This window comes from Fopius arisanus, unplaced genomic scaffold, assembly GCF_000806365.1.
Source record: "Fopius arisanus strain USDA-PBARC FA_bdor unplaced genomic scaffold, ASM80636v1 scaffold00018, whole genome shotgun sequence".
Lineage (NCBI taxonomy): Eukaryota > Metazoa > Arthropoda > Insecta > Hymenoptera > Braconidae > Fopius > Fopius arisanus.
In genome coordinates this window covers 924,439-943,571 of record NW_011887757.1, presented here as the reverse complement: position 1 = coordinate 943,571, position 19,133 = coordinate 924,439, and the positions used below count along the sequence as shown (strand labels likewise).

Genomic DNA, 19,133 nt, shown 5'->3' with positions numbered 1-19,133 from the left:
TTTCGACTTATCGAGAAAATGTATTCTGAATCGAGCGATCGAATGATGGGGCTAAACGATTGATCGATTTTTATCGAAACAAACCGAACGATAAAAAATAATCGATATATCGATTCTGCTGGACTAATCGATTTTTGAATAATCGATTTAATGATGATCGATAGTAAATATCGATTTTGACTCTCGATACTCATAACCTCCAAAAAAATCAAAACAAAAACATAAACAAAGTCAATTAATTAGGAAAAATATTAAAAATAATGCCATTTACGGCGGATGCAGCTGCGACTCAGATTCAGGAGCGATTGAAGAATATTTTCCAGCTACTCCAAGATATCGAGAAGGAGCGCTCGAGGTCAGAGATCAATCTTAACAATATAACAAAAGCTCATGAGAAAGTCGCCCCCGACGATAAAGTGACGCCTTATTATCAGCAAAAACTCAAATCCTTGTACAATTCAGCGGTGCAGGACGCAGGACAGGAGGAGGAACTCCTCAGGAATGCCTTGACGAAGATCAATGAGATAAGGTACTATTTACCCCTCCACGTACTCTTGGATTTTACCACTTGGGCCCTTCAACAATTCAAAATTTCATCATAATTTTATATTTTGGAGTATATTTACAGAAATTTCTATTTCCTCCATAAGAGGCCGTGTTAATTAAAAACTTGAATCATTAATGACCATAAAATTTTTTTTTATGAATCAATCTCAAATTTTATACAGACACCTGTTATCGCTTCAAAAACATTATATAAAAATTTCAAGCAATTTTTATATCTTCGCCAGTACATGCAAAACAACTTTAATAGTAATCGACGTAATTACTGTAGGTCAATAAGAAACGAGAGGAGGATCCAAGCAAGAAATGCTGGAAACAAAGAGACGATTCGTCGAGGTGCCCTGATGAAGATGTTGCAGAGTACAGCAGCAACACTTCCCCTGTACATCGGTAAAACCCCAAGTGCAAAGCCCCCACCACTTTGTGGGGCCATTCCCGCGGAGTCCACGTACATTGCCAAAATGGGAGACATGGTGGCAGCTCTGGTGAAGGGCGCCGAGGAGGAGGAGAACTGGATTTTGGCGGAGGTTGTGCACTTCAACGCGACGACTAACAAATACGAAGTCGATGACATCGACGAGGAGCAGAAAGACAGGCACACATTATCCAAGAGAAGAGTTGTTCCTCTGCCCCTGATGAGGGCCAATCCTGAGACTGATTCACACGCCCTCTTCCCCAAGGGCTCAATCGTCATGGCACTCTATCCCCAGACCACATGTTTTTACAAAGCTGTTGTCAATCAGCTGCCAACATCTGCCACTGAGGAGTACGAGGTACTCTTCGAGGATGCCACTTACGCTGATGGGTATTCACCACCTCTCAATGTCGCCCAGAGATACGTCATCTCCATCAAGGAGGGGAAGAAGAGCAAGAGTTAGGGGTTGGGGCGAGGTAGCAATTATCGGAAATATTGGGGGGATGATCCGGAGAAATTGGAAGTGTAGCGGATTTTTTTAATGAATAAATGCTCGTGTTTTTTGGAAATTCTGGGAATTTATTCCCGTCATTTTGTGGTTTTCTTAAACAGTTCGAAATTCTCGAACTCGAAATTCCTTCAAAATTTTCGCTACAAGAGATGATAGCTGATAGCTTTTTATCGCAGATTTGTGATCAGAAAACAAAATACTATTCGAATATCAATTTTCGAAAATGGGGAAATTAACGAATCATATTTTTATTGACATCCTACACCAAAAGTCAATTCTAAAATACGACGAATAAAATTTTTGGTCAATTAAACCAAAATTTAGGAACAGATCGAAAAGATAAATAAAAAAATGATGGAAATGAAAAAATTAAAAAATGGGGAAAATCAAAAAAATGTAATGGTGTCCGTTTTATTTGTCCGTACACTTATTTTTTAATCTTTCTGTTTATTATTGTCTTCTCGTTTTTGTTTTCTCGACATTTTCTTCAATAACTAAGAAATCGCCCACTTACTGCATAATTTTGTAAATAAACATTTCACACAATGAATTTTAACATTTCACGTCATTATGCAATCAGGAATTAAAAAAATCACCGGTCAATTTTGTTCCAGCCCCAATGGGAAACACCCACACCAAAAAAATGATAAAGATAATTTCAAATTTGCAATCATTTACCGCCAATTTGAGAGAGTGGCGCTGCTGTCAATTTCCGGGAATTCGTGCTTGACACCAGGAATTCTGTCAATGTGGCCTGACCCGTCTGAAGGTTCTACCCACATACTGAGAAACGTGTCAAGATATTCAAAAGCATATCGAACAATTGAAATACAAAAATAGAAGCTCTAGAATGCCATATTCCGAAGAATACATCAAGACGAAACTCATCAAGTCTTTGGACGCCTCTCACGTCGTAAGTAATTCTTTTTCTCTTTCGAAATTCTCGAAGTTTTACTGTTTATTAAACCTGCAATTGTTTACAATGATAGTTGACTTCACGTACCCATGATATCGTTATCAGTTCGCAGCAGAAGACATATCCACATTCACTTGCATGGAAAAAATGGATGGAGCAGACTATTTTTATGAACATTAGATGAAATTTCTGGTCAATTCTGTCGGGATTCAATTGATGCTATAGGGAATTCTTACAAGAATTATCACCATTTTTTAAAATATAATTCTTGGCGATATCCTTTTGGAAAAAGTTCATGAATTTTTTAAATTCTTTATTCCACTAGTTTTTTCCACCGTTTTTTGATTTATTTTGCAGTGCAGAATTCTGGGCAGCAATTTAGGGAATTCTTGCAGTAGAAATCCTAAGAATTATATAATTTTGAAAAGAAATCATTAGAATTTTTCCTGCCTTCTAGATTTTTTTAATTAAAAATTGTTAGTTTTTTCCACTGTTTTTTGTAGTTTTGCATTAGGGGAAATTCAGGGGAAATTGTCCAAAAATTCATGTCTACGAGTCGTCACGGAAAAAATTCCAGGAATTTCTGGTTTTAAAGAGAATTAATTGAATATTCGATGGAATCCCCAGAGATCTGTAGGAATTCAATGGAGAAATCATTCAATTTTTTGATGCGCACTGACGATGATGAACGATATGATGAGTAATCTAGATATGGCACGACGTGATAAAACTTATCTGAATGAAGCCATTGATAAAAAACACGCCACGAAGATACAATCGGATTATCTAATTACTATTCAGACTGAACTATTGACTGAATGACTTCACATACGAATTAATTTTATGCACGTGTGGTATCTCCAAATTAATAACGACAAGGTTTTATAATTCTATTTTAAGAGCTTTACAATATTTAATTTAGAACTTTATAATGCCCTTCAAATAATCTGATTTTATTTTATTTAATCATTTAATTTGTTCATTTTATTCAATCTTCTTATTTATTTTATTCAATTTCAAATTTTGTTTTAATTTCGCGATTTCTTTTCAATTTCATTTCTCTTAAAACGACAGGACAAATTTTCCCCGGAGCCGTATTAAAAAAACGTAAAAATAGTCAGTAGAATTTTGATAAAACCCGGGGAATCCCCGAGAGAATTCCTAGAATTTCCGAAATCGCGAGATCTTCCTTGAATTTTCCCAGACGTAATGATCGTCTCTACGGAGGGTTCTCTGTTACTTGCAGTAAAGAATTCCCTCGGGAGAAATGTCTGACCTGGGAGTCCTCGGTCTCGTAATCGGTGTGGGTGTGATCCTAAGAATCTCCACAAGTCTCCACCCGTACAGTGGCCAAAGCAAACCCCGGATGTACGGTGATTACGAGGCGCAACGCCATTGGCAGGAGATAACAGTTCATGTTCCGTTGAAGGATTGGTACAGAAACACAACAAACAACGACCTGGAGTACTGGGGTCTGGATTATCCACCACTGACTGCGTACCACAGTCTGTTGCTCGGAAAAATGGCTAATTTCTGGAATCCCTCGTTCGTCGAGCTGAAGACCTCCCGAGGATTCGAATCCGACGATCACAAGCAGTTCATGAGACTGTCAGTCCTCCTAGCAGATCTCTTGCTCTTCATTCCAGCGGTTGTCCTGTATTTCCACTCTTCAGAGCCCTCCGATTCCTCTAAGGAGCTCTCAAAGTCCTCTCAGCCCTCCAATAAGTCCTCAGAGTCCTCAGAGTCCTCAAAGTCCTCTAGACTCCCCGAAGACTTCCGCAAGTCCTACAAAGAGCCTTTGAAGTCCTCAAAAAAGTCTTTAAAGTCCGCTGAATCTTCTAAAAAGTCTTCAAAGTCCTCGAAAGAGACTTTGGATACCTCAGAGTCCTCTACCAAGTCTCCACAGTCATCCAAGGAGTCTGAAAAGTCCGAAAAGTCCTTTAAATCTCACAAAAACACCTCACAGTCTCTCGAGTGCTCTGTGAAGTCCTCCACCCTCCTTGAATCTCCCCCAATCCTAGACTTGAAGTCCTCCCACCTCCTCATGCTCTCCTCTCTCCTCTACCCCGGGCTAATCCTGATCGATCACGGTCACTTTCAATACAACTCCATCTCCCTCGGTCTCTTCATCCTCGCAGTCCTTTTTATGTCGAAAAAATTAATTTCCCTCGCCTCCATCTTCTTCGTCCTTGCTCTCAACTACAAACAGATGGAGCTCTACCACTCTCTTCCATTTTTCTTCCACATCCTGGGGCTCTCCCTGAGGATGAGCCGAGACTCCTGGTGCTCCTCCCTGGGGCTCATCCTGAAAACTGCAGTCGTCGTCCTGGGGACTTTTTTTATCATCTGGGGGCCTTTCATCATCGAGTGGCCAGCAGCCCTCGATGTTCTCTTCAGGCTCTTCCCAGTGGGTCGAGGACTCTTCGAGGACAAAGTCGCCAACATCTGGTGCGCTTTAAACGTCATCGTCAAGCTCAAGGAGATCCTTACACCTGCGCAACTCCTCAAGATCACATTTTTCGTGACTGTCTCTTCAGTTCTGCCTTCCAATATTCATCTACTCCTCAGGCCCACGAGGAAGACGTTCCTCTTGGCTCTGATTAACACATCCCTCGGGTTCTTTCTCTTCTCGTTTCAAGTCCACGAGAAGTCCATTCTCCTCGTCGCTGTCCCGGTGATGCTGCACTTCGGGGATGATCCGTTCTTCTGCTTCTGGTTCTTGATTATTTCGAGTTTTTCGATGATTCCGCTTATTTTAAAGGATCAATTGGGACTCGCGTTCTGTGGAACTCTGGGATTTTATTCTGTCGCTGTCGGGATGATGTTCCCTCAGGTCCTTCAGACCTGGAGGTACTTGGGGGGTAGCAGGGTGAGGCAGACCTCGGGGAGGATTGCGTTTTGGGGGTCGATGTTTGGCGCGATTTTTCTGGCTTTTGCTTGTGCTTTTGTGCCACCCCCTGGAAAGTATCCCGATCTGTTTCCGCTACTTGTGTCGGTTTATTCCTGTGCACACTTCCTCGGGTTTTTAATTTATTTCAATGTCAAGCAGATCTTGGGGACAGGATGATGAAACTTTAATGCCTTCGATTGATTGATTGATTTTTGCTGTGAAAGCATGAGCCCATTTTTTACCGATTTCTCCTTAATTTCTCGAAATTGAACGGAGATAGCGATTTTTCGGTGTCTACATTTTTTATAGAAAATTATTAGAGCTACAAAAAAGGTATCGACAAAAATATCTCTATCTGCCTTCTATTCCGAGATATTCACCAAAAACTGGAGTAAATAAACGCGCTCACCATTTCGCGACAGAATTGCCGATATTTATTGAAAAATTAAGACTGTTAATCTCTCTCCGCAAAACATTCAAATATTTTTATAAAAAAAAACAGATAGAAAATCCGAAACTTTCTAGAGCAAACGAGAGAATTTTTCCAACAATTTTTCGCATTCAACATATTCGCACAAAGGATCAAACCAAAAAAGCATTTCAATTTGTTAATTAAAACATCCCGTTGAAGATTCACAAAAAAACATTGTTAATTTGAAAATCTCCTGCGAAGGACTGATAGTTGTCTTGACAAATGATTTTCAAATATAAAATTTACTGGTGTAATCTCTGATGTAATATTCTGTACATATTTTTGTGAATAAATTCGATTAATCGATCTCAAGATTTTCAATGATTTTAAACTCCTGCGGCAGTTCAAAGCGAAAAAAAAAATAAAATAGAAAGCTGGAGCACTTTTTGGTGATTAATTGAATCTCATTGGCTCCAATAGACTTTAATTAATGCTGCGGTCTGTGATTCTAGGAGGTGGAGGATCAGTCGGACGGTTGTGGAGCCAAATTTGCTGTTGTCATTGTGTCCGAAAAATTCGAGGGCAAACCGTTATTACAACGTCACAGGTACACAAACTACTCTCAAAAATTAAATCTACACCCACTGCATCACAATTTATTATAATTACCTGGTAATTATGAAATGTGTCGTGCATTTCATTAACATAATTGGTATATAGAACACCCATACATATTTATCTGTATGTATTAAAAAAGATGGTTTCATTTTAAAAACGAAACTCCCTGGTTGATCCTGTCAGTAGTGATATGCTTGTCTCAAAGATTAAGTCATACATGTCTCAGTATATATCGAATTAAGGTGTGACCTTGAATGGCTCATTAAATAGAAGTGATGGTTCCTTAGATCGTACTCACATTTACTTGGATTAAAGCGAGAATATCTTGAAAAGAAATATCAAATGTAAATATTACGTAATAGAACAGGAGTAGAAAATTTGAGGAGAACTTTAATAGTAGAATTGTGGATTTCCACTAGGCAATTTTTTGTTTTTCTCCTCGAATTTCTTGTGGTTTATAGTAAAAATTTTTAGGCTGGTGAACGCAGCCCTGGAAGAGGAGCTGAAGGAAATCCACGCGTTCTCCCAGAAGACACTGACCCCCGACCAGTGGAAGAGCCATCAATCATAGCTGAACTCCGATAAACAAAAAAAAAACAATCATATCACAGACGTCACAAGTATTATTCACAATTCTCTGGATATCTCAACCAGATCCAGTAATTTCTCACAGCAATGGAGTTCAAAGTGTCAGCCCCTGGTAAAATAATTCTGTACGGTGAGCACGCAGTTGTCTACGGTAAAACAGCAGCAGCAGCGAGTTTAGATCTGAGGACAACCCTGGAGTTCAAGGAACTCGACGACGAGGTGATCACTCTGTCGATGCCAAAAGTACGATTGCAAATTAATATCTCCGTTAATGAGATAGTGAATTATTTCCTGTCGAATGACTGTCCAGAGTTCCTGGATCATGAGAATTTTTACCCACACGTGCAGAAGTTCGTCGAGAGAATTGGTTACACGAATCTCCAGCAGAAGCTAGCGCTCGAAGCATTTTTCTACCTTTTGATTGGGATTGCCCAGGTGGAGGGGCTGAGAGTGAGGCCTTTCAGGGTGACGATGGACTCAGCTCTGGCCATTTCCTCGGGCCTTGGCAGCTCTGCATCATTCGCTGTATGCATTGCCACCTGTTTTCTTCATCTGTCTCGGGTACAGAAGAACGAGGTGTCCTGTCTTGATGGCAAGCAGCTGGAGAGCATCTCCAGGTTCGCCTTCAGCTGTGAGAAGATCATGCATGGGACACCCTCTGGAATTGACAACTCTGTATGCACTTATGGATCGATTATCGAGTTCAGAAGGGGTGAAGTTCTTGAGCCCATCTTGGGGGCAAAACAGATGAGAGTTCTTCTGGTGGATACTAGGGTCCAGAGGAGTACGAAAGCCCTGGTTGATAAATTAGGGGAACTCAAGAGGAGATACCCCAGTATCTTTGGACCTGTCCTCGAAGCCATTGATCAGGTGTCCAAGGAAGCTCTTCTGGTCATCAAGAGGCTCAGGAATTTATCAGGAGAAGACGAGGGCATCCACACCAATTATCAACAGTTGATGGTGAGTTCTACCGCTTTTCAAAGGTTCTTCCAACTTTTTTTCTCACGTTCACCTTCTGTTTGTTTATTTAATTAATCAATTTCAGACACTGATGGAAGTCAATCAAGGTCTTTTGGCCACATGTCAAGTGTCTCATCCCTCGTTGGATCGAATCTGTGCTGAAGCTAAGAATTATGGACTAGCTGCTAAATTAACTGGTGCTGGAGGCGGTGGTTATGCCTATATTCTGCTCTTACCAGACACTCCAACAGAAACAATTACAAGTATATCGAAAAAACTTATTGCCAATGGTTACCTCATCACTTTAACGAACCTAGGAGGTGCTGGAGTCCAGCTGCACACATCATGATCAAATTTATCACAAGGTATCATCTAGGCCTCGAGTTGTACATCTGTTTCGATTCATTTCGAAGAAGATTTTTTATTTGAAAAATTTATTTCTTCAGTAATACCACCTTCATACAATTTGTTAATGTATTCTCACTTCTGGACTCGGATGATACCTTCATTATTTATTATTAACATCAGATTCAGGTAAGGTTATCGAACAATCTAGACGTGGGACGTTTGGTTATCGATTTTATACAGATCTACGGGCGGTTTTGATTTATTTACTTACATGATTCAATGGGTCAACTCATTATACAATTCTTTTTGTTTATTTTGTATACAAAATAGTGGTTATCGATGAATTATTAAATTGGATTAAACAAATGTGTTTACTTGTGCTTGACAAATGATTTTTCACAGACGTATGGAAAAATTTTGCAAAAAAACTCTGAGAAACGTTTAAAAATGTAAAAAATTTCTTGTATAAATTAAATTTTTGTTGTAATGATTCGTGTATTTAGAGGATTTAATATAAATAATCGTGACGCTTAATTTAAAACAATTACAATCACTAGTAAACCAATAAATGCACGGAAAAAATTGTTTAAAAAATGATAAAAAGATGAAGGAAGCTTCAATAAAAAATTTATTAAACACAGATTTTTTATAAAACCATAAGTTTCACATAAAATTTTACAATTTGATTTTTTACGACGAAAACGGACACAAGATTTTCTCTACTTGAAATTTTCCTCAATTGTTGTTAAAAAATGAATTCACATGAGTCCAGAAAATCTTACAAAATTTTTCCACACGTTTTTCCTATTTCTCTCCATTTTCAGCTTCATCAGTTTATTTCATCCAGATGCTAATTATGAGTTAATCTATTGAGAATTATGTAGTACGAGTTAATTATTCTACTTAATCTACTGGAGATTTACAGCTACGATAAATACTGCATGATTAGGAACGACGAAATTTAATTTGTTATGTACAAAATCAACAATTAATGCGGCAATTCTGCTCACAATAAATAAGTACTTATATTATAAACAATGCCAGCGAATTACAGAAACCCTGAGGTCTCGAGGATGCAAAATGGGGATTAGCTAAATTAATCACAACAGCCATTTTCTCATTAATATTCACGATGATATTCGCCTTCACACCCAATTATTTATTAAATAGTCATTAATTCAATTATGAAACCATTCAACAAGAAAACCCTTTTACTAAGAAATTCTACTGAATTTCCACTGGAACTCTGAAAATTCTATTGAAATTCATTTCGAATTCTATGAACTAATTCTATTTGTTAGAGATATTTGTCGGAAAATATCTATAAATATCGACATTCCAAAATTATTCCAGGGGATTTTTTCTACAAAACAAAAATTTATGGATTTTTTAAAATAAAATTTCCGTAGAATTTCTTATCAAAAGAGTTTTTCTATTAATTCGTCTCGTGCGAAGTATATTCCAGATTGTTTTAATCTAAAATTCTCCAAGACTATCGAACTATTTTCACTTTTTCTTCTATCAAGACGTTTTCTTTTTTGATTTCCATCACATCGTAATCGACACAAAATAAAAAAGGGAATGCGTCGTGCATTGAAGCATGAGTTACTCACAAACCCCTCAACAAAATAAATTATAACACAATAATTAGGACTAGCTGATAAATAATCTCTCTACCCCTCAACGTTCGAATTGCACTTGAAGGTTGTTCACTTTGTTATTGTTGTTCTTGAATAAAAAAGGATGACACATGCGAAATAATTTCATCAAAAAATCGTAAGTTTTTAAAAAAAACCTTATGATTCTTTAATGAGCTCTTTTCATCCGTAGAAAGATTGAGGATTGAAAGGTGACATGTTAAATGGGTGAACGAGTCGAGAAATAAGAATTGAATGTAAAATGGTGGAATCAGTGATTTCCACGTGATCTCCAGTGATTTTTCATTACATGGGACTCGTTGTGACTCCATTGCGATGATGAAGTGCCCTTTCTCGACTGAGAACAACCTGTTCAGGGTCTATCTCACCGTCTTCTATTCCAATTTCATCGAAACTGTTCCCCACGTGGCACCTCACGTCTTTCTCTTCAAGTTTTGCCTCTGCCAGCCACTCGAATATCTCATTGGTGTACATTCTTCTCTGAAGAACTTCCCGGGTTCTTGGCCGTGAGCCAATGTACGTTGTCGTGCTCTAAAATGAATTCAAATGTTTAAAAAACTCGAATATGGAATATTTAATTTATTTTTTTTACTTTGTTCTGATTAAAAGTTTATTTTTTTGTTTAAATCACTATTCACTATTTTGGTGTAATTAACGGCTAGTAAAACTCATCAATCATCTAAATTATTCATCTTTTTCATAAATTATTATTAATAAACTGGAATTCGCTCGGGTCTAACACTAGTAATCAGTAAAAATCCAGGAATTGAATTAACTCACCCCCACTACGAGCAATCCTCTGAGCTGCTCCAGCAACTGAAAATCTTGAACAATCGACTGGAGCTCATCCCATCTTAGTTCAACCTCTTCGTGCAGCATTTTTTCCTCGTCTCGTTTCGATGTCGATCTTTTGTACTGAATTCGGAACCTGAAAGCCTCCAGGAAACTCGACACAACAATCGTGAGAACAATCATGGTCACGAGGTAAAAAATCATGAAATAAACTCTTGTGTAATGACCAGCAGTGACTGCGTAAGCATTCATCAGGATGAACCAGTTGTTGACAACTGTCAATTCGAAGAGTGTCATGCTACTTGCCATGAGATTGTCGAAGGTATTCAAGTAATAATACCCTAGGGCTGTACTTCCGTTTGCTGAGTATTTGTAGAAATCTTCGACTGTTGTGTTCCTAAAAATAAAACAAAATTCATTCCCAAATTAATCAGGACTTCCCAATATTTTGGATTTATCATATTAAATTATTGACACTGAATTCATCAATAAAATATAATAAATTAATATTAATATAGTAGATTAATTCAACGGTTTAATTTTTGTAAACATTTAATGAAATCTGGAAAATTCCCAGAGAATTTCAAAACGTTTGAAGATTTTTTGTATAAAATTCAATTTCAATTTCAAGATAATTAATAGAACAGATACTTACACACAGCAATTTCTCATGTCATAGCCAGCAAACATTTCCATTCCAATGATGGCAAAGAAATAATACAGAATGAGCATGACGATGGCAGTGGAGCACATCAACGGTGATAAAATAACGAGAGTTCCGAAGACATCTCTGTATCTCTTTTTCATTTTGAATAATCGGAGAAGACGAAGTGGTCGGAAGATCACCAGGACTGTTGCCCCGGGGAAGAGGGTCAGAGCACACGAAGCGACTAGGGACATGATGGAGGCCCCCAGGTCGAAGAGATTCCATCCAGAGCTCAAATACCTCCGCATACCCAATCCCAGGACTTTTATCAAAGCCTCAGTAACGAAAACTTAAAAGCAAATCACGCATTTTTAATTTCAATTCCATCTTCTAATGGAAATTATTTTCAATTCTCGAAATTAGATTTTCCAAGTTTTTCTGGTGTTTTTTTGTATTTTAAAATACGAAAGAAATGAAAGATTTTGAAAATTCTAGTGAACAATTCTAATAAAAAATGTATACAATTTTTTTATCAAGAGAAAATTGGAGAGTTTAAGTTTCAGTGGAAATTTTGATTGATGTTTCGTGGAATTAATGATGAATATTCAAAAAACTGATTGACCATCAATTTTTTTCATTTACTCACATGCACCAAATAAAAGTGTATCCCAGCAGGCGGCAAATCTGTGCGCGGATTCTATCAAATCAGCATTCGATTGGAATAATCTGATAAACATCGCCACTCCATTAGCAACAATAGTGGCATCTGCAAACAAATCATCAAAGTCAACCACTTGTTTTCTAATTTCTCTTTGTTCATTTGAATAATCTCCCAAAAAAAATGATCCTTAATCCCATTATTAATGATCATCAATAATATTATTAGTATTATTAAATTATTATTTATTATTGTTATTGTAATTATGATTTATTAAGAAATGGGAAAAAAATATTCAAAAATATTTAAAAATCAGAGACAATTGATTCTTCTAAAATGCAAGAGGAATAACTCACAGACGAGACTCTCAAAATAGGGCCACATGATTGCAGCATTAGCTCCTGTGCAGAGCATCTGCAGTGGAGGCCATGCTGTATGATACCAGGGGATTCCCGTGAATTGTGGCTCCCACTGAAGTGTCGTGACATCATAAACCGATAAAAATTCCTCGCAGCTCAGTGCACCACTGCCTGATGCATTCATATGCCGAAACATGAGGATGACATCAAGAGTGCTCTTCTGGGGTGCGTAGTACCTCATAAGCCCCTCAAACTGACGGAATCGCATTTTGTCTGGATTCTGTTTGGATACCAGCAGTTTGAAGGCATGTTGACAAGCCCTCCTCTTGTGGAGGAAGAGTTTCTTGAATTTGTCACGTTCAGCTGATGTGAATGTCTCGTTCACCACCGCAAGCATCAGATTCATCATCACGTACAGCATTGTGCAGAGATATGTTACGAAATATATAGCGTACCACTTGCTGCGGGAGTACGACGGCATCATTACATCGGGAAAACTGTAATTTATGTACAATTATTATTATTACTATATTATAATCATTAAAAAAAAATCTACACTCAATTGTTAATAAGGCCCCTCCCATTTATGAAACAAATTTGAATTTTTATCTGTAGACTCAATGAAAATGGAATTATCGATTAAAAACAATTATATGAAAATGAATAATAATTAAATATGAAATATCATTAATATTTGTCCATAATGGCGGGTGTGAAGCGCTCGAAATACGCTTGTTAATAATAATTAATTAATATTCATTGATCACTTAATTGATAATTTCGTGGATAAAACGAGAATTTTTCATACATAATGTTGAATAACGGAATAATCAAAAAATAAATTAGTTCCCAATTTCTCACATCCTTTTTTTTTATTATTTATCATTATTTATAATTCCTTATTTGCTGGAAAAGGCCTTGCATTTATTTTGAAGTCGATTATTATCTCATCTTGACTGCAGACGTAGTGTTTAATGAGAAAAATATATTTATCGGCAATTATTCGACCCTGTAATTAGCCTTGCGTTATTTGAACATCTAGACACAAAGAATAAATAAATAATTGAAGATTTAATTGAATAATAATCCTTGGGAAGATCGTCACTTGAAGATCATGCGCCAATCAATGAGTTATGAAATATTGATTAGAATAATCTCGTGATTAGCTTTGTCTTATCACGCTGTATCATTCCGTTGCTCATCTATTATTTAGACTATAATTAGTCCCAAAAATCGATTGATCGATAGTCTAAATATCAAATAATTCATGATTTCGCATGGAGAATCCGAAATTTTATAATTATTCTATTCTGTTTTATTTTATTCTATTTCATTCTAGATAATTGAGAGATAAAGAATAATAACAAAATCACCAATTGATGAATACATTTTTTAAGTAGAAATTGAATGGAAAGATGCGATATAAGAGCAATTCCCCATTTGTTTAGAAAACTCCACTCACTTGGCTGTTGTTAAAAGTACAAAAAGGCTGACGAAACTGTCCTGCAGTGTGCCAAAGTTCCTGTTGCCCTCGGAGAACATGAAGTACCCGAGTACCATGTAAGTGGTAATGAAGAAGAGAAGCAGCCCCAGCATGTCGAGGATAGGTGGCAATGTCTGTAGAATTTGACGGATAAATCGTCGGACACCCCCGCAGTATTTCGTGTCCACCAGGAAAATTGGACGCAGGGCACGCGTCACTCGCACGTGAGAGGACTGACGAATTAGAACTGTCGTTGCCTCCAAGAACATTATTCCCAGGGTGATGCACTGCAAAAGTTGTTGAACTAAACAATTAATTCTGTAATCCCCTCTTAACGTGATTAAAATTTCAGGAAATCCGTTGGGACTTCACAAGCTATTGAGCAACATGACAGCGAATCCTGGAGACTGCAATGGTAAAACTAAAGAGATTAATTATAAGTATAATAAAATACATTATTACAATTTAAATAGAAGTTATAATTCGGTTTTGATACGAAAACGAAAAAATTGTGATTCATACAGATTGTTCGTCTCAGGGAAGAAAGAAAATGTCAATAGTAATTTAATAATAATGAACTTTTGTAGAAAAATAGAATGAAATGAAAAATAAAATAAAATAGAATACAGAACTGAATTTTTTATTTAATAAATTATCGAACTGGTTAGATCCAGGGCAAACCGGATCGATCCGGTAATTTAATCCACAAAAGACGATTTAATATCACCGCAAATTGTCTGGTTGAATGGATCACATGCATATGTAATAAGTTTATCCCAACTGATCTGGATTATTCCTGTATCAATCTCCGATCCCCATTAAGCGTTTGTTTTGGTGAATTATAGAATATTTACAAGGTTTTCAAAACAGTTCTGCAAATTTTATTATTAAAATTTCGATATGACAATTACTAATCCAAAAACATGATGATTTGATATGAAAAATTATTTATATTAAACTTTATTGTATCATAGCTGAATTGGTAAGAGCGTCCGTTTCACAATCTGGACTTCGCAAGTTCAAACCTGCCACTAGACAATACCAGATATTTTCTCATTTAAGAAAAATCGTTTTTTTATTTTTAATAAAAATGATTATTTGCTCATTTATTTCGTCTGTGATCAATTCGTTACGAATTTTATTTACTATTCAATTATTGATTGATAAATTGATATAATTTAGGTTATAAAAAATGAAGGTGTTGGATATGCAAAATAATTTGAATGGAAATAATTAATATTTCCATTGAATTTTACCTTTAACATTGTCCTCTTGTGTTTGAGAATTGTGCCCCAACCAATCCAACGAAGTTTTAATGCCAACTCCACTCCAATTGTTAATAACGCCAGAAGCTCGATGGATCCATGGGCCCAGACTGGTAACTAGAATTGAATAAAACAAAAATGATTTATTATATTATAAAATTATTTATTATATTATAAAATTATTTATTATATTACATTTTCTACATCCAATCGTTCCGGATCTATAATTTACTGTTTCATTCCGAAATCTTTTATTTTCTTGGAGTATCTCTGAAAAATCATTCAATCGCCCCTTACGATTTCTCTATAAATATTTATTCGTTAATTTATTATAGAAGAAGTTCATGAATTTTCAATTTCTACATGAATTCTAGGATCACTGCAATTTTTTTCAACGCGAGGTTTTACGAAATATCTCGAAATTTGAGGAGAACAGCGAAATTCCCATGAATATCTCTTTCAACTCTCATTTGTATCTATAAAAAATGTAATAATAAAAAAATGCACGTGTCGTAATTAGCAGCAGGATGATTCTGTCGAGAATTGTTTATCGGAAAAATTCTTGAAAATTAATTGAATTCAGACCTGGAACAGAGGGACAGCTGGTTCTTCGACAAAGGCTAAAGCCAGGAGAATTAATGAAGTGAGAAGATCAAGACCGTAGTACCAACTATTGTGAACCAGAAGATAGGCTGGAAGATCCTCCGGATGTCTCGGATGAGAGTCGAACTTCTCATTGTTTCTTCCTTCCTAAAACCAATTGATACTCATTAAAATATCGAAAAACTATTCGAAATGACGAATAGTTTGATTTCTCCGCATTAAACATTATCGAACTGGGAAAATTACCAGACCGATTTAATTACTGATTTTTCATTTGAATTATCGCTGTATCTGCATTAATAATTAGTAATTGTTCCCTACTAGCTATGGAAATGAAAAAAATTGGGATTTTTGCGTGATAGGGGCTTATTGTTGTGGCATGGTTATCGCGTTTTGGTGGAGTGAGACAAGTGCAATGGAAAATGATAAAATGTGGAGGAGGAATGGGTGAATTATGATGGAAGCTAATGAATTCCTGGAGTTTTCCACTGTGGAAAAGAATAAATCCTCTGTATTTTGAGAACACCTGAGTACCTTCTACAATTTCGCGTTGATAAAATCAAAAATCCCACGATTCTCAATTATTTATCCATTAAATTCTCTAAATAATTGGAAAACTCATTATTCAAATGAGATTTCCTGTTCGAACATCCGGTTCGCTCAGTTCTCGAGGAATATCTCCGAATACAATAGAAATACCAAAATTTTTATCAGAATCTTTTTTATAGCTCTCATTTCTCTCCACAAAAAAGTTCATAACAAAAATTTCGGTATCTCCCTTAGACTCAGAGATATTCCCCGAAAATTCGAGCACCGGGTGATTGGAATTGAAAAAATTAACGATGGATGAATAAAAAAATAATAACAAATGTCTTACTTCCAGGAAAATGGCAGCTTCATGGTAATTCATCTCCCAGTGCATATCTGCATCCATGAGGGCTGTCTGCCTGTCAAAGGCTGCACTCTCTGTGAGATCATCGCCCTCGAATCTCTGATTCCTCTGACTCAAATCATTTGGCGAAGTTGAATCTTCTCTCGGTGCCATCCTCAATCGAGTCTCTGGAGAATCGCAAGACAACATAGATCCATACTCTAGAAGAACAGACAGAAAGCACAGGAAGCATGCAGCTAACAAGCTTGTGCAGAAAATAATTAGACTTTCAAAGCAGCTCTGCCCTTACGATTAATAATCCCCAAACAAATTTCAAATCCTCGACTCCAAAACGAAAATTCCTCCCATATATTTTGTTTAAAAAATACCAAAATTTATAATATCACATAAAATTCTATGGATTCATATTGAAACTCATAATATTCTCTATTTTTTATGCAAATCTGACGGAATCTAACCAATAATTCTGATATAATTTCACATATTAAAATATTAGTTACATTTTATATTTAAAAATTCAGTGAATAAAGTGAACGCGAGATTGAATATTTAAAAAATTTCCAATTGTTAATCCGGTGTTTAAAATTTTTCCAATCAATTTTATTGGATTATTGAAAATTACTGCAATTTTACCAGAGGCTAGAGCTTCTTTGAGAGATTTACCATCACCAGACGAAAGAGAAATGTTAATCAGACTTCCAGTTTGTTATCTCATGTCTTGAATTAACAAAAAACCAATCTTCAGTTTTTATCTAGAGCAAACATGCGGCGATGACAGCACGTGGGGGTCAACAACTGGTGCGAATAAATCATAACTGTACAGGGGAGAGATTTGTTTATTGAAATTTTTATAAAAATTAACGGAATTGTTTGAATCTTTCAAGGATTTGTGGGAGTCGAGGGGAGTTTAAATATTTTCATGAGGTTGTTAATAATTGAGAGCACTGGAGAGCACTTGCATAATGGAATATGAAATTAGTACAATCTACAAAGCACTACTGGAAGTACACCTAGAGTCCAAGCTAAAATCCCTCCTCCAGAGGAAGATAATTATGTCATAACACAACAGCTAATGACTACAAAGGAAAAACGTGATTTCTCAATTCTAAACAATCACCAAACACCAACTTCCGCTGATTTTTTTCAGCCGTGGAAATCGTGTCGACAGATTCTGTCAAATTTTGATGGATTTATTATTTATTTATTTATTTATCGTAATCTGTCATAATATCACTGATTACAACAACTAGTAAATTATGGAATCTGTCAAATTATTAATCGATTCATTACTTAACAAATGCTTTCATTTTTTTACTCTCGATTCGAACATCTGAGGACTAATTGTCACACAATTTTTCGGATTCTAAATTTTTTGCTTTTTTTTTTTTCATTTTTTATTGTCATTGTCAGATTTAATGACATTCTGTTGATTTTAGAGATCACGGATTTTGTAAAAAAAAGTTTGAAGACATGATTTTGTGTCAAATTCTGTCAATTTATTTCGAAAATCGTAATACCTTATTTCGGTTCTTGAAAATTGACAGGAGCTGTCAAACAAATTTGATATAATTTAACAGAATAATTAATGGCATATTTTATTCTAAAGTCCGAAAATGTGATCACATAAAATTGACTAAATTATATAACTAGATTTTATACACAAATCTGACAGAATCTGCCAAACAAATCTAATACAAATAGACATATTACCGAAGTTTGACAGGAGCTGTCAACCCTTCAATAGAATTTAACAAATAATACATAATTCAAAAATCCGGGATATTTATCAAGAAAAAAATTCTAAAACCCACAACATCATTAAAAATTCTGTCAATTCCCATAAAAATACAAAAAATTCACAATTCCCATAAAAATACAAAAAAATTTACAATTCCCATAAAAATACAAAAAAAATTTACAATTCCCATAAAAAAACAAAAAATTCACAATTCCCTCCCCAAACACCCCAGGATCAGATTTCCACGAGTTAAAATGGAGGTATAAACCAAAAAGTATAAAAAAACGAAAAAAGTCCTGAAAAAAATGAGATACTCACTAGGACTGGTGCTACCGTACCCCTCGGCTCCATAATTAGAGTATGAGTCCTCGTCGAAAACTTGATAATTACTCGCAGTTGGTCGCTGATAGTTCGAACTCATTTGTTGAAGAAGCAGATGGACTCGCTGGTTATTTATTAATTAACGGGTCCGATGGATTGGATCTCATCGAGATAAAAAAAATACGGGACGATTGAAGGCTCTGATGACAGAGTCAACCGACCACTGATGCCATTACGATATCCATAACTTACATTGGGCTTTATTAGTCATGCACTGGGTGTTGCGTGGGTGGGAGATGGAAATGGTGGTGGTCATTATCTCTCAGCTGCGCAGGCTGACAGGTGACGTCATCAGTGTGACAGGTGACGTCACGTGTGTCAAATTTTTCTTGAAACTACCGCCAATTCCGTAGAATGCATTGGGATTTTCCATTATTCTTTAATAATGCATTCTCTCCACAAGTGATAAAAAAAAAATAAGAGTGAATGCAAAATG

General features: G+C 36.1%; 4 protein-coding genes across 6 annotated transcripts; 3 read left to right on the top strand and 1 right to left on the bottom strand.

The window, feature by feature from the left end:
• The first annotated feature begins 195 nt into the window (after positions 1 to 195).
• Positions 196 to 2,018, top strand: Sgf29 (SAGA-associated factor 29). The gene is made up of 2 exons (XM_011300562.1): positions 196 to 529; positions 836 to 2,018. The coding sequence occupies exons 1-2, from the start codon at positions 261 to 263 to the stop codon at positions 1,440 to 1,442; spliced, it is 876 nt and encodes a 291-aa protein (XP_011298864.1). The 5' UTR covers positions 196 to 260; the 3' UTR covers positions 1,443 to 2,018.
• Positions 2,019 to 2,319: 301 nt separating this feature from the next.
• Positions 2,320 to 6,080, top strand: gny (garnysstan). Its single transcript, XM_011300557.1, has 2 exons — positions 2,320 to 2,403; positions 3,653 to 6,080. The coding sequence occupies exon 2, from the start codon at positions 3,674 to 3,676 to the stop codon at positions 5,471 to 5,473; it is 1,800 nt and encodes a 599-aa protein (XP_011298859.1). The 5' UTR covers positions 2,320 to 2,403; positions 3,653 to 3,673; the 3' UTR covers positions 5,474 to 6,080.
• An 817-nt stretch (positions 6,081 to 6,897) lies between these two features.
• Positions 6,898 to 9,821, top strand: Mvk (Mevalonate kinase). Of its 2 annotated transcripts, XM_011300559.1 has the most exons (3): positions 6,898 to 7,874; positions 7,960 to 8,239; positions 8,321 to 9,821. In XM_011300559.1, exons 1-2 carry the CDS (start codon positions 7,002 to 7,004, stop codon positions 8,221 to 8,223), a joined length of 1,137 nt encoding a protein of 378 aa, XP_011298861.1. In that variant the 5' UTR covers positions 6,898 to 7,001; the 3' UTR covers positions 8,224 to 8,239; positions 8,321 to 9,821. The 2 variants fall into 2 exon arrangements, with proteins under 2 accessions (XP_011298861.1, XP_011298860.1); XM_011300558.1 differs by having other exon boundaries at positions 7,960 to 9,821.
• Positions 8,386 to 19,025, bottom strand: LOC105264007 (two pore calcium channel protein 1-like). 2 transcript variants are annotated; one of them, XM_011300560.1, is made up of 10 exons: positions 18,635 to 19,025; positions 16,564 to 16,778; positions 15,669 to 15,833; positions 15,075 to 15,200; positions 13,798 to 14,105; positions 12,333 to 12,832; positions 11,965 to 12,084; positions 11,328 to 11,667; positions 10,661 to 11,069; positions 8,386 to 10,411 (listed from the first exon to the last, which is right to left on the bottom strand). In XM_011300560.1, exons 1-10 carry the CDS (start codon positions 18,735 to 18,737, stop codon positions 10,166 to 10,168), a joined length of 2,532 nt encoding a protein of 843 aa, XP_011298862.1. In that variant the 5' UTR covers positions 18,738 to 19,025; the 3' UTR covers positions 8,386 to 10,165. The 2 variants fall into 2 exon arrangements, with proteins under 2 accessions (XP_011298862.1, XP_011298863.1); XM_011300561.1 differs by having other exon boundaries at positions 16,564 to 16,745; positions 18,635 to 19,024.
• Positions 19,026 to 19,133: the final 108 nt, after the last annotated feature.